This window comes from Cebus imitator, unplaced genomic scaffold (assembly GCF_001604975.1).
Source record: "Cebus imitator isolate Cc_AM_T3 unplaced genomic scaffold, Cebus_imitator-1.0 Scaffold113, whole genome shotgun sequence".
Classification (NCBI taxonomy): domain Eukaryota; kingdom Metazoa; phylum Chordata; class Mammalia; order Primates; family Cebidae; genus Cebus; species Cebus imitator.
The window spans coordinates 3,641,078-3,656,601 of NW_016107428.1; the positions used below are offsets into that span (position 1 = coordinate 3,641,078).

Genomic DNA, 15,524 nt, shown 5'->3' on the forward strand with positions numbered 1-15,524 from the left:
GCGCCCGGCCAAGTCAAACTTATTAGCGTTGTCCACAGTCAGCAATGGTGATCTTCTTGCTGGTCTTGCCATTCCTAGACCCAAAGTGCTCCTCCACAATATTCATGCCTTCTTTCACCTTGCCAAAAACCACATGCTTGCCATCCAACCACTCAGTCTTGGCAGTGCAGATGAAAAACTGGGAACCATTTGTGTTGGGCCCAGCATTTGCCATGGACAAGATGCCTGGACCTGCATGCTTTAGGATGAAGTTCTCATCATCGAATTTCTCCCAGTAGATGGACTTGCCATCTGTGTCATTATGGCATGTGAAGTCATCACCCTGACACATAAACCCTGGAATAATTTTGTGAAAGCAGGAACACTTATAACCAAATCCTTTCTCTCCAGTGCCCAGAGCACGAAAGTTTTCTGCTGTCTTTGGAAACTTGTCTGCAAACAGCTGGAAGGAGACGCAGCCCAAGGGCTGGCCGTGGATGGCAATGTCGAAGAACACAGTGGGGTTGACTATGGCTGATACTGCACGGCTCCCGGCGGAGGTGGCATCTGCAAAGCCTCTGAGTTATTTTAATTGACTTATATGATGCAAATTATGTATCAAATATCTTATAATTTTGCATATGGATATTAAATCATTAAAGCATTCTATGTCAAAAAGACTGTCTTTTTTTGGCTTGTTTTGCACTTTTGTAAAAAATCATTTACCATATGTAATATGGGTTTATTTTTGAATTCTGTTATGTTCTATATTTCTATTTTGAAACTATCACTTGTTTAACATAAATTTACATTATATATTTAAATTTTGTTTTAATTTATTTAGGTCTGCTGAATAATCATAAAACTTTTAGAATAAGATTTCAAATTTTTATTTTAAAAAGCCTACTGGGGTTTTGATTGGAAGTGTAGTGAATCTATAGATTGGTTTGAAAAGAATTGTCATCTTCTGATTCTTTTGATTGATGCACGTGGTATCTTCTGATTCGTGAATATAATATGTTTCTCCATTTATTTAGGGTTTTTAAAAATTTTTCTCTCATAATGTTTAGAGATCCTTAACAACCTTTTAAAGATTCATTTATATTTTTTCATATTTTAATGTTATTTTAAACAATAATGTTGAAATTTTAATTTTCAATTGCTTTTTCTGGTATATAGAAATGGTTTTTATTTTTATAAGCTTCTGGCTTTTCATGGCTACCATTTCATGGAGATTGAAAGAGAGTTAATAGGTGTAGCTCTAAGTTAACAGATCCTGCTGTTCTTATAAGCTTAAGAAAAGTTTTTTGAATGAATGTGTTTAGTTTGTTCTGTGCTTCTAATTAATTTTGGGGGGTCCTGAAATGGCTGAGCTTGATATATTTGCCTTTTTTTGAGGAGCAAACTCACTGAACTTCTGTACATACTAAGTCCACAAACCCATGTTTATTGAGCAATTCAATTACTTGTTTTTGTAAAAAAAAAATTATTTATGTCCATACAAGTTCTGAGTTCTGGTTTCTTTTTCTTTGTTTAGGGCTTCAGATTATTTAAAGTGGATTTGTCCACACTTGTCCACTGTTGATATTCTTATTTACTAGTTGGTGCCTAGAGACATTCATCATATTGTTTCCTGAGGCAATATTCTTAAGAGGTGTCCAGGTATGGAGCTGCACTGGAAGGTAGGTAGAATGAAGATAATGTTGGACTCTGGGGCTCAAGTGATTCTCCCACCTCAACCTCCTGAGAAGCTGGAGCTATAGGCATGTGCCACCAAGCCTGGTCCAATGACCTACAATTCCTAACATGAAAATCACTTATTAGTTAAAGAAACCAAAGTGATCACCTCATAGTAACATTACAGGTTAATTTTAAAATTATAAAATCAAAAGCTCTATAAATGAGAAAATAAGTATTTAGTAATTTGAACAATTATTTATAAGACTAAAAATAAACTCAACGTTTAATTAAAAATACTGTTATCCATTACTTCAGACAGGTCTTTCTTCATCAAGTCATTCATCAGAGATGCTAATCAGAAGGTAAATGACCATATTAACTGCACAATTTATTCAAACATATATTTTAAAATAGCAAAGATAAATAGAGAAAACCTTTCTACATTTAAAAAATAATGTTTAATATATGCATTCGCTAGAGAAAATATTTGCTTATCAGCTATTTTTATGTCAAATATTAAGGACAATTTTAATCAAATTTAATAAAAGTAATTATTAATTAAAATCACATTTTGAAGGCAGCAAAATCAACATGTTTTACACGTAAAAACAAAGATTAACAGATTTCCAAACAAAATTATTTACATATATTTGCCAATTAAAATTAGAAATTCTGTTACAAAAAGGAAAGAAATGTAAGACATACAATTTTTTCATTAAATTATTGAATCGCTTGTCACCATAGTAACTAACAGACACATCAGGAGAAAATCATTCACATATATATTCTTGCAGGTGATTCTCATTCTCCCCATCTTTCTTTCAGCTGCCTCCATAGCTTATTATTAGAACTAATATTAGTCGAGAAACAGGTGTTCACCTGAGAAGCATTGCTTTCAAGCAGAATTAGCTTGTAAATTGCACATATAAATTGATCAATATGCGTTTAGTCTTTAGTCTTTAATATCAGTTTCTGCCTAATTAATTGGAATAGAAATTTCTTGTTTAGCACATCTCCCTTTATATGAGAAGGAGATTTTTCTGGTCTTCCTTTCTAATAGGTAGAGGATCATATGGGATGAGTGTGAGAAAGTTCTTAGAGGAGTATATCCAGAAGACTAAGTGTTGACAGATGCATCATCTTAACTAATGGGTATAGAATAAAGTATTTCAATATGGAGCAATTTACAATTGCCTCTCTATCATTTGATGTCATTTATTATATTGTATACTGTGTTACAAAATCATACTGAAGTCAAGAATCTTCTGAGTTAGACATTTTTTCATATTTCCTGGACGAGTGTATAGTGACTCAGAAACTTATAGTAACTTGACAACTATTTACAGCTAGTAATCAGTGGGACAAGAATGCAAAACCATGCCTGTCTATTTATAAAACTAAAGATTTTTCACTACAATGAACTGTCATGTTCTTATTACACAGAGAAGCCAGATGGCGAATTGGAAATACATCAGCCAGAGAAGCTATGGTAGAAATGGTAATTTTACTCCAATAACCATCACCTTCCTCCACATAGAAATATAAATATCACCCCACTCATTTTTAGCTTGACACACAGCTTGCCTTTACCGTTTATCAGCTTTTCATGTAGTTATGACTTGTCATGTGATTAAATTTAGGGCATGAGGAATAAGCAGAAATGACGTTTGGGATTGCTGAGACTACTTCTTACAGAGGATAATACTTTCCCGATGCTTTCTATTTTTTCTTCTTCCTGGTATTTCATATACAGATATGGAGGAAAACCAGTTTTGATCATGCAGGACTGCAACCAAAGAAATAGTATTTCCACAATATATCAGGTAACCAGGTGCCTGAATGTCCTTGTGATGTGAAGCAACCTGACAATTTTGGATTGTTCTCCTCTGATCTCCCCAGAGTGAGAGAAATTACTTTCTTTCTCATTTTAGTTCTATATTTGGGGGTCTCCTTGCTAAAGAGCCTTGAGTTGTAACTTAAATAGTGGAGATATTCATTCACAGCCTGTTGTAGTTTGGTCTTTCCTAGTTATCTGATACCCAGAAGAATTTTATTCACATTATAAATTTTTAAGAAATGATTACCTATTTAACTTATTCTTATATCCTGTTTTATAATACATGACGAAAATACATGAATAATATAATTGGTAGGGTTACCCTCATGGTCATCAAAATACAAAAGATAAAGGAAGCAGCTGTAACTGAAAGCATATCCAGAGTTTCATAACAACCAAAGCTGAAAGTTTAACCATACAGATTCCTTAGCTTTCGTCATTGAATAAAAAAAAAAAAAAACATGCTAGTGCATCAGAAACATCAAGCTGTTTCCTAGCTATGAATTCTAAAAAAAATCACACAGTTGTCTCTGGCAAAACAATATTGTTTATTCCAGAAACAATTGAAAATAGAATTGATGATTCCCTAAATGGCATTTTTTTTAAATGCAGGGCTATTGGGTGTATGAGCATTACCATTTTTGACTGGAGGACAAAATACTAAGATGCACTTGGGAAAAGCCATTTGTACAGTGTCCTCAAAAATTTTGCACTCTATAGAGGATAGACCTATTTTCATGTGTATGTAGTCTTATTAAACCAAATTAATTAGCTTCTTGCAATATATTACTTCTGCTACACATGTAAATTGTTTTATAATTACATTCCCTACTCATCTTAATTGTTGGAAAATCAGGTATGTTTATAGATGTAAATATATGGAAAAGTAGGTAACGTTACAGTTTAAATACAGCACATTCATTAAAGAAATCATGAGATAAGCAAGTATATTACTATAGATTACTTAATGTTAAGATACATATTTTAACAAGTATGTACTTCAAAAAAATTTTATGTGAGCAGTAAGGTGAAAGCTGGTGGTGATACAGGACAGGTGAGCCCCACTTTGGGCTTAGCCTGCAAGGGTTCTTGGCTTTGGCCAGAAAAGAATTCAAGGATGAGCTGGTGGTAGAGTAGAAGACAACAGCTTTGTTGAGGTGGCAGTGTTACAGCTCCAGGACTGATCTTATAGAGCAGGGCTATCCCATGGGCAGTGTGCTGAAAGTAGCAGCTCAGGGCAGTTTTGCAGTCACATTTTTACCTCCTTTTAATTATATGTAGATTAAGGGGGATAAATGCAGAAATTAATAGGGAAGGGGTAGTAACTTCTGGGTCATCAGGTCATTGCTATCAAAAGAGGCAGTAATGCCTGTGTGTTGCCATGGCAATGGTAAACTGACATGACACGCTGGTGGGCATGTCTTATGGAAAGCTGCTTCTGCCCAGTCCCTGTTTTAGTTAGTCCTCAACTTGGTCCAATGTCAGAGCCTTGCCTCCAGAGTAATGTCCCACCTCCTACCTCAGTGGTAATTAGAATTAAACATAACATTCATTATCTTTAGTCAAGAAGAACCAACTGACTGCATAATTCAAGCAAATGCCTCTTGTAATTTTTAGCCTCTATGTTTCTTCTAGAATAATTCTGTTTTATTTTAGTTTGACAATAATGAAGAAATGGTGGATTAGAATAACAATGATCTGCCTTCTTTCAAGCACTATTATTAGAATGTCCACAAATTGGTAACTGTGGTCAAGTTCTCACTTTGGTATTTTCATAACTTTCTTAAAAGTATATAAAAATTATTAAACTGAGTGAGGCCTGTTTTTCATCTAATGCATCTTCGCATCTCTTTCATACTAATGGATGTATTTGGCAACAAGTACATTCTCTTCTAAAATTCACCAATTATCACTCAAATAAGCTATTAAAATACCTTTTTAATTTTCACTAATAAGTATGGTGTTAACATTAATAAGTAATTTATTCTATACTAAATTTGTCTTTGCTTTTGTTTGTGCAGAAACTCACTTTACATAATTTTCAATAAAATTCTGTTTCTATTATTCCAGAGACAAGTATCTGAATTCTACCAAGGCCTACATGCCTGTGTAGATTACAAGCATGCTTGTTATTATTCTGATTCTCCCAGGTTTTCTATTGTTTTCCTTTATTTTATCTTCATTTATTTGCTTCTATTTCTCTATCTAAATCATTTTTTCTTTAATTCTATCTTTACATAATTTCTTCAGATAATATTGAGTGTATCCTGGCTTTTTCTGAAAAGTAAGTTAATATTTTGTTTTGAGATCTTGACATTTTTTACTAAATATTTCATTAACCTTTTAATACTTATAGCAGCACGAAGGAAGACGATGGCTTGAATTTCCAGTCTCTTCCTATGGATTGCAACACATAATGTGAAGTCAATCATCCAATATATAAAACTTGGGTTACTTTTTATCTAAATGCATTCCCTTGCTAGCACTTACATGGAAACTTATTTGTCAATGCATGCCTATTTCTATTCTTCCATTCCTCCTGGACAACTTGCCCCTTACCAATTTGAGGAATAAATGGCTGATTTTATATTCTCCCTCCATAATTTACCCCCTGGAGAACTGTTGTGATTGTCACCAGGAATCATCAGTTTTTCAGTCTATTTAAGGATTCTGTAATAAAAACTGAAGAACGGGATTTACTATTCCTATTTTTGTGAATAAAAGTGTATTCAAGCACTAGCTAGACCATCCAACTGAGACATATTCTGTCATTCAGTGGTCCAAATTCTGTTCCCTTTCTTAGATAAGCACCATGTATGGTTTCCGTGAATATGGAGATAGTACACGTCAAAGCTATAGACTTGCTCAAATCAGTCGCTTTTGTTAAATTGCTATACATCAACATATTTTCAAATGTATTATGAATTTTGTGCAGCTCTCACTCTATGTTACTCAGAGTATATATTTTTATAGTATATTATCCACCTTTCAGTATGCAAAGTACATGCATGTACACTGCAGTTATGAACAGCCAGCAGAATAGGGTAGAAAGTGAAAAGAATTTGATTCCATAACACCAAGTTTAATTCTTAATGCCAACACTTATTAGTTCTTGTTAGTTTTAGTAAATTACTTACATCCCTGGAGCACTGATTTCTTCATATATATGATGTGCCATTATATTTCCACTGTTATGAAGATTAGGATTAAGCAAGTATCTCCTTATTGCTGACAATCAGTAAATTCTAACTGCTATTAATATAATTGCCCAGTGCAAATGTAGCAAAACAACTCACTACATCTTCTAGCCCCTTGAGAACATGAGTCAGGATCAGGTTCTAAGTGTTTTAAAATGACAATGCTTGTTACAAATAAAGGAGCCTGCATGGTGACATAAGTATTTTCTAGCACTTACAAAAATAAAGAATAAAATGTTTTCTTATCGTCTTAATTATCCAGATGAATAGAAAAATTTAGTCAATCAAGGTATTATGGTATAGATCGGTGGAAATGTATTTTATCGAACACTAGAAATTAAGCTGTTAACGGCTTCCATTTAAAAATCTTAAGAAAAATTTCATATTCATATAAATTTTGGAAATATGTTATGCTCCTCTATCCCCCTTGGGGATTGAGATAATTTATTAACACAGGAATATTCTCCTCAGTCTCAAATAAATTATCAAAAATTGTAACTAGGCTTTAGAAAATTATTAAAACTTGTTTTCCACATAACACCTAATTACTCATATAGTACTATTTTCACATATGGCCTGGGAAGTTAATAGTGCTGGTTAGAAAACTATTATTATACATATAAGTTTAATACCTTTCATGATATTCATGGTACATGGTAGTGATCAAGAAATATTTTTGAGTGGCTAAGTGAATAGTTGGCACTTTATATATCTAAAACACTTCCATATCTACCTATTTATCTAGGTTGTGCTATTTTAGAATTCACTAGGCAAACCATATGCCACATTCACAAAAATAAAAAAAAAAACAGAGAAACAGAGGTTTTCCTGATTTAAGCATTTCATGAAATATATGAGTAACAATTGTGCATATAACTTCTCTTAGTTTGCATTATTTTGAAATTTTTCTTAAGGCACTCTTTTCTAATATAGAGACTCTGTCTAGGCATATATTATGTTGCATTTATTATACTTTTAAATTTTTATAAAAATACTACTCAAGACCAATTGCACTGTCTTGGTAAATTTCATTAGGTTTTAGTGAGTTTGTACACTGTGATTTACATTTCGGTTTTAGTAAAGGAGAAAAGTCAAGAAGACGTAGTTTTACACAACATTTAACAGGACTATGTTTCATTAAAGAAGCAGAGCAAGTGACCTCTGGTATTAGGTTCTCTGAGGAATACTAAAAGTAAGAGAAGCACATTAATATTGAAGAAATTTGTACAATTTTCAGACAGCCAAAAACAGTCTAAATACCTTTTTTCTTTCTGTGGTGAAGGAGCAGGACAGTAGATTTGTGACCTTCACTATTTACAAGAGAAAGATTCTGTTTTCTACAACCTACTAAACTCACCATAAGTCATGAACTTGTACTAACTGCTACAAGCCCCTTTTTAAGTAAATTAATTAATCCCAATATTGTATAATAAATATTAAAGGTAACATGGAGTATTTCACTTAGAAAAAATAGTCCTCATGTAGAAGGAAATTTTAGATAGAGTATAATAGAAGTCAATGCCATTCAGAGCTCTTTCTTTTTCTGTCTGTATTGAGCATATTTCTCAAAATATATAATCTCAATTGATATACCAAGTTATATTTTAGAAATATCTTGGGCAACAGAATGAATAAACTTGAGATAGGAGGTATAGTCATGAAATTTAAAAGTCTTCTCCAACAACGGAAATATATGTACACTATTTCATAAACACTGGTCATTCTCAACCTGCCGTGAAATGTTTTTGGGACAATGGGGCAATTTAATCTGCTTTTAGATGTAGCCTTTTGACTTTTACACAACCAAGATGCATATCCATAGAATGATGTAATTGTCTGGAAGTACTCCTTTAATGAGAAATTTAGGCTCTCGCAAGACCTACTAATGAGATAGTCTTAGGCATAATCGATTCAACCATTGATTATGTTTTCCCTGTGCATCTGTCTGTGTGTGTGTGTGTGTGTGTGTGTGTGTGTGTGTGTGTGCATGTTTGTTCTATATATTTTTTATATATATTTCAAAAGTTTTTTATAATTTCTAAAATTTCTACAGTGTCTGCATTTTTTTCTTTAGTCTTCAGTACCATAGATAGATAGAACATATATTGCACATTTTCTTTTGTATACAAAAATAAACTCGAAGTTATTTTGAGCTGAAGATTAATTTTCAGTAACATGGAATTCAGGAATTATACACTTGAAAATTGGGTGATACTTTATAGTCCCAAAGTATTAATCACAAAAAACATATTATTCTTTCAAGGTTTTTATTTATAATTTCCTCAACTGCATCCCCCAAAATGGAAAGTCCTATTGAGTATTTGAACATGATAATTAATAGACAATTGTATAAATTAAGTGCTCGTTATTTTAAAAAGATCTGATAATAAAATTCCTGAGAAAACAAAAAATAGATATACTTTTAATAGAATATATAGCAAATTAAGTAAATGCTTTGTGTATTCATAATTTATTTACCAAAAGAATCATTTTATTTCTAATTACAGAATAAACTTTACAAAAAAACTCATCATTTAACCAGGGACTCAATTTAACAATGATACATTTGTCATGCTAAATGAAAAACCGTTAACATATTCAGTCAAATTTGCCAGGATTTTGAGGAGAAAGGTCAACTTGTATGGAGATAGTCCATAAAATACCCAAAATAAAGTTGTCTAGAAAGATGATTCTGCTTTATAATAACCAAAAAAGAATGGTAAGCAGGATGATGGTTCCAGGAAAACAAACGAACAAACAAACAAAAAACCCGGTATGTGTACTGAGTCTTTTGGGAGCAAAAGTAGTAGACTGGTAGCCACAGCATATACTTGAGTGAGGAGTAAGATAACCAGAATATTTCCATAAACTGTAATTCCCTAAAACAAAAGCCTGGATTAATCAAGTCAAGTAGTTCCACATCATATATTTCTAATTATAAGCCTCTTTTTTTGTTTTGATGATTTGTTGCCTCTCACACCGCAACTTTCCCTGGTGATTTAGGGCCATTGATTCACCAGTCCTCTATGATGAATGGATCTACTTGGACCTCTTCAGCTAAGAGATTCCCAATGATCCAAAGCTCTTCCTACATTCACCCTGTCCTCATCAAGAGACCATATCTGTTTGTGTTCCATTCTACTATTGCTCAATTACCTATATCCCCCAACTCAAACTCCTAGCTCAATGTGTTAATAACATAGTTGCATTAACATGTAATAATTATAATAACTATCTGGAAATACAGTGTTTTCAATCAAAATAAACATGACAAATGTTGTGGAAATTGTTAGCAATTTGATCATTATTGGGAATGAGGAGGTGCTTTAACACCTTTCTCTGAAGGTTCCAAACCTACCCTCAAATGCTCGAATAAATGAAATCTCTTGTGATTTTCAGCACTATAATCTACACTCATCAACCATAAAGAGAAGAATCTTCAGCAGAACACCCTTCTGAATGTTTTACTGAATAGTCTTTAAAAGCACTTCTTTAGGATTTTGTTCTTAGATTATTGATACAGGCTTACATTCTACGGGGATTCGTCAACTCTATACACCTACAGTGATCCCCACTGGTGAATAATAGTTTCTTTACGTATTAATCGTTACTTTAGAGTTTGTAAGATAAGAATTGTTAGTTTTGTTCTTCTATTGGGTGGGATGATTAAATTGTAAACTCTAAAGACCTACAGTGATCCCCACTGGTGAATAATAGTTTCTTTACGTATTAATCGTTACGTTAGAGTTTGTAAGATAAGAATTATTAGTTTTGTTCTTCTATTGGGTGGGATAATTAAATTGTAAACCAGAGAATACCATACACTAAAATGGTGAATACATGTCAAAGTATATACTGATGATGATAATATGTAAACAAATATGTTTTGTATTTGGTGAATGTATTGATTTTTATCTGGTAACATAATGAGTTCTCCTAAATTTTTAAAATTCCTTTTATTTCCCCTCCAAAAACAAAACAAAACAAAAAACAGTATGGGGAGACAAGACTACGCTCACCATATTTCAGCAGCATGTTCAGAAGAAAAATGCAATTTACTTTCAAAGTTAATTTATTTTTGTTTTATAATTGAGAGAATCAAAATGGTCTTTCCTTTACGATATCCACTAGGGACAGGCAATATGTTCTTAGTTTATCATAATTATTCTGCAAGAAATTTAGCTTTCCCTTAAGAAATCTGTTAAGAAGAGGCACTTAGCTCAAAGTGGCTGAGTCATATGCCTCAGGAGGATATCCCAGGGAGTGTGAAAGAAGCAGATGTTTCCCATCTTCACCCACTCCTGAAGTGCTATCATTAACACTCTTACCAATCACGTGCTATAAATTGCAAGCATGCTCCATTTAGTTCATTTTCTGGATAGGTATTTCAATTTGAAAAAGTGATATTCCACATGGTCTTTAATTTTACTTCAGCTTTGTTTCCTGGGACCACTTTCCTTTGCATGTGTGTGACTATTTTCCATGAAAATAAATGGAATATAGCCATGAATATCAATAAAGAAATGGAATATAGCAATATATATAAATGAATAGAAGCACATTGTTTGCTAAAATATTTGTAAATTGCATGTTGAAAAGATCATTATTTACCATCCATAGTTATTTTTCCTTTCAGTTAATTAGTCCAACAATGGAATTATAATTAAAATATTCCTTAAAGTTTAGTCTTTCTTATTATCTTGAAGTTTAACAACCTCCATGACTGTAAAATATCACATATATATATATAATATTAATACTAACATATAATACTATATATTATATATTAGTATATATATGGGATTACTATCATCAGTTAAAATTCTCTAGGCTGTTCATGGTTACAAATGTAGGGCAGCATTTTTTACCTACATATGTTTATTTGACGTAGAATGTTTCTGAGAACTTTTAATAAACTGTGTGTATATTCACATTAATTCTTCACTATCTTGCCTAAGGGTAACTAACGAAAATATTAATTTATTCTCCCTTAAAAGAAGAAAGGAATAATTATAACCAGGCTGTGAACTGATTAGAACTCTCAAATGACAATACAGGGTAGGACTTTATATTTCTACTTTATGAAGAGATTTTGATTACTAATGGAAGAGAGAAAGAAATGAGAGAAGGACAGGGAGAGAGACAGACATAGAGAGATACTGCAAATAAAAGAAAGCACAATTTTAAATAAAAGGCATATAACTATAATTTGGAAGAAATATGTATTCATATATGATTTCCCTGAAATTTGTGTTTATTTAAGAATAATGCAGAAAAGTCAAGCCATACGATACAATTTTGGATATGAAACTTTCAAATTCTCCAGACAATTAAATGTGTTGTAGAGTCTTAAAGAAAATAACACTGACAAGAATAACTTATAATTGTTCAGTGTAATTCTACTAGTAAAGTTCTGGGAAATTGGATATTCTTTGCAGTAATATTAATATTTTACTTTAAAATATGTATAATTTTACATCATTGAACGAATCTCAGAAAACTATATAGTGCAGAAATCTAGTTTTCATGTATGGCACACATCTTTAACTCAACATTGTTCATTGTCTTCTGATACTGCTACTTAATTTATAATAATGCTGTTCCAATTTTGCTAGCCTTTGGCTTACCTAAGCAACTTACTGACTTAATCTAAATAGGGTGTTAATAATAATCATGTCTACTTATTTTGTCTGTACATTTCAAAGTAATGGTCTTAAAGTGCTAACAGTTACTCACAAGTTAGAAAAGTGATTATTGCCTTAAAATAGTTCATATGTTGTATTGCCTTAAAACATTTCATGCGGAACCCAGATGTATTTAGAGTGCATCTATGCACAGCCATTTTCTTATTTATTTATTTATTTATTTATTTTTAATTTTTATAATTACTATTTTCTTTTTTTTTAAATTTTTTTAATTGCATTTTAGGTATTGGGGTACATGTGAAGAACATGCAAGATTGTTGTATAGATACACACATGGCAGTGTGATTTGCTTCCTTCCTCCCTTTCACCTATATCTGGCATTTCTCCCCATGCTATCTCTCCCCACCTCCCCACCCCCCATCCCTCCCCCATTTCCCCCCAACAGACCCCAGTGTGTAGTGCTCCCCTCCCTGTGTCCATGTGTTCTCATTGTTCAACACCCACCTATGAGTGAGAACATGCGACGTATGATTTTCTGCTCTTGTGTCAGTTTGCTGAGAATGATAGTTTCCAGGTTCATCTATGTCCCTACAAAGGACACGAACTCATCATTTTTGATGGCTGCATAATATTCCATGGTGTATATGTGCCACATTTTCCCTGTCCAGTCTATCATTGATGGGCATTTGGGTTGGTTCCAGGTCTTTGCTATTGTAAACAGTGCTGCAATGAGCATTTGTGTGCATGTGTCCTTATAGTAGAACGATTTATAATCCTTTGGATATATACCCAGTAATGGGATTGCTGGGTCAAATGGAATTTCTATTTCTAGGTCCTTAAGGAATTGCCACACTGTCTTCCACAATGGTTGAACTAATTTAAACTCCCACCAACAGTGTAAAAGTGTTCCTATTTCTCCACATCCTATCCAGCATCTGTTGTCTCCAGATTTTTTAATGATTGCCACTGCTCAATGAAATAAGAGAGGACACAAACAGATGGAGAAACATTCCATGTTCATGGTTAGGAAGAATCAATATCATGAAAATGGCCATACTGCCCAAAGTAATTTACAGATTCAATGCTATTCCCATCAAGCTACCAATGACCTTCTTCACAGAACTGAAAAAAACCACCTTCAACTTCATATGGAACCAAAAGAGAGCCCGCATAGCCAAGTCAATTCTAATCAAAAAGAACAACACAGGAGGCATCACACTACCGGACTTCAAACTATACTACAAGGCTACAGTAATCAAAACAGCATGGTACCAATGGAACAGAACAGAGGCCTTGGAGGCAACACAACATATCTACAACCATCCGATCTTTAACAAACCTGAAAAAAACAAGCAATGGGGAAAGGATCCCCTGTTTAATAAATGGTGTTGGGAAAACTGGCTAGACATGTGCAGAAAGCAGAAACTGGACCCCTTCCTGATGCCTTACACTAAAATTAACTCCAGATGGATTAAAGACTTAAACATAAGACCTAACACCATAAAAACCCTAGAAGAAAATCTAGGCAAAACCACTCAGGACATACGCATAGGCAAGGACTTCATGACCAAAACACCAAAAGCATTGGCAACAAAAGCCAGAATAGACAAATGGGACCTAATCAAACTCCATAGCTTCTGCACGGCAAAAGAAATAGTCATTGAGTGAATCAGCAACCAACAGAATGGGAAAAAATTTTTGCAGTCTACCCAACTGACAAAGGGCTGATATCCAGAATTTACAAAGAACTAAAACAGATCTACAAGAAAAAAACAAACAAGCCCATTCAAAAGTGGGCGAAGGATGTGAACAGACACTTTACAAAAGAAGACATACATGAGGCCAACAAACATATGAAAAATGCTCATCATCACTGGTCATTAGAGAAATGCAAATCAAAACTACATTGAGATACCATCTCATGCCAGTTAGAATAGCCATTTTCTTATGTATTTTGCTGTCTGTTCTTCCTCTTTTCATCTTCAAAAATTATTTGGCAGGAATAATAGAGGGAATTGTATAACCAGGGGCCTGGAACTGATAAAAAGCAATAGTGATATTTTTGAAAAAGTTGATTGCTCCTATACATCAAAACATCTATATTTTGGCAATTAAAAATGATTCTTAATAATGGAGTTAATCATGATGTTTTTATCCTATTTCATTTTTTTCCATTAACTGAAATAACTGAAGAATAAATGTGAAAATTAAATGACAATAATTTGATTCTGATATAGATTTAGAACTTGTTTCATCATTTTCTTCCTGGTGTAAAATTTGTTTTATTTTAATATTTCTCATATAATTTTCTTCCCTACAGTTGGTAAGCTTAGATTTAAAAACTTCAAGAAGTTATTTTTCATCTTCTTGATTTTTTATGTTTATATAAATATGATAAATAGCCTCATTTTTCAAACAAAGAAGATCACATTGTACACATAACATAAATAAGAAATGGACAGGAAAGCCTGTCCTGTAATCAGTAAAGATAATTATATCACATTTCATATAAGGAGACAAAATGCCATAATGATACCAGGATTAATAATAGATCTGCTGACATGAGGGGAGTTTACATTGATTAAACCCTTCTGAATATAATTTAAAAATATATACAAAAGGCTTGAAAATATCATATTCTTAAGTCAGGCATGTCTGTCAGCCAGATCTGAGCATTTCCATTCATTGATTTGAATAATTATCAGCTTTCTTTGGAGATATAAAAGGTAGCAGGTAAGAAGATGAAATTAGTGAGCAGAAACTGCTTGTTTAAAACATAAAGCTGTGATCAGAGTTAAGAACATCTGATTCTAGGCTAGGCCTTTTTAAATTTAGTTAGGATAAACACATGATGCAAAGACCAGTGCCAAAAAATTAAATTAAAAAACGTTTAAAGTAAGAAGGTAGCAATCAACATGAAAAATATAATATGATAATTACAGAAAAATAGTTAACAGAAACCGATGCCTTTTGATGATTTGAAATATTAACGCATGATCATTTTAGATTCAAGTATTAATTAAGATGTCCAGAACAAGATTCAAATTTTGTGATAGTAACTTGTTAGGTTAGAGGTTAGTGACTTGGTAGTAATTTGAATTTCTCATTACTGTTGAAGCCTTAAAATGAAGTCTTCCTATTTTTTATCTTCCTACTTCTCAGTTTGTCTTTCTCAAATACTTTCTT

The 15,524-nt window shown here is 32.8% G+C and overlaps 1 protein-coding gene across 1 annotated transcript in view; it reads right to left on the minus strand.

Annotated features, from left to right (window-relative positions):
• Nucleotides 1-22: 22 nt before the first annotated feature.
• LOC108311298 (peptidyl-prolyl cis-trans isomerase A-like) overlaps nt 23-15,524 on the minus strand; it is a 54,125-nt gene continuing 38,623 nt past the window's right edge. Inside the window, exon 2 of the mRNA XM_037742076.1 lies at nt 23-557. Coding sequence (XP_037598004.1) covers nt 23-557 — 535 coding nt within the window. The remainder of the gene's footprint in view (nt 558-15,524) is intronic.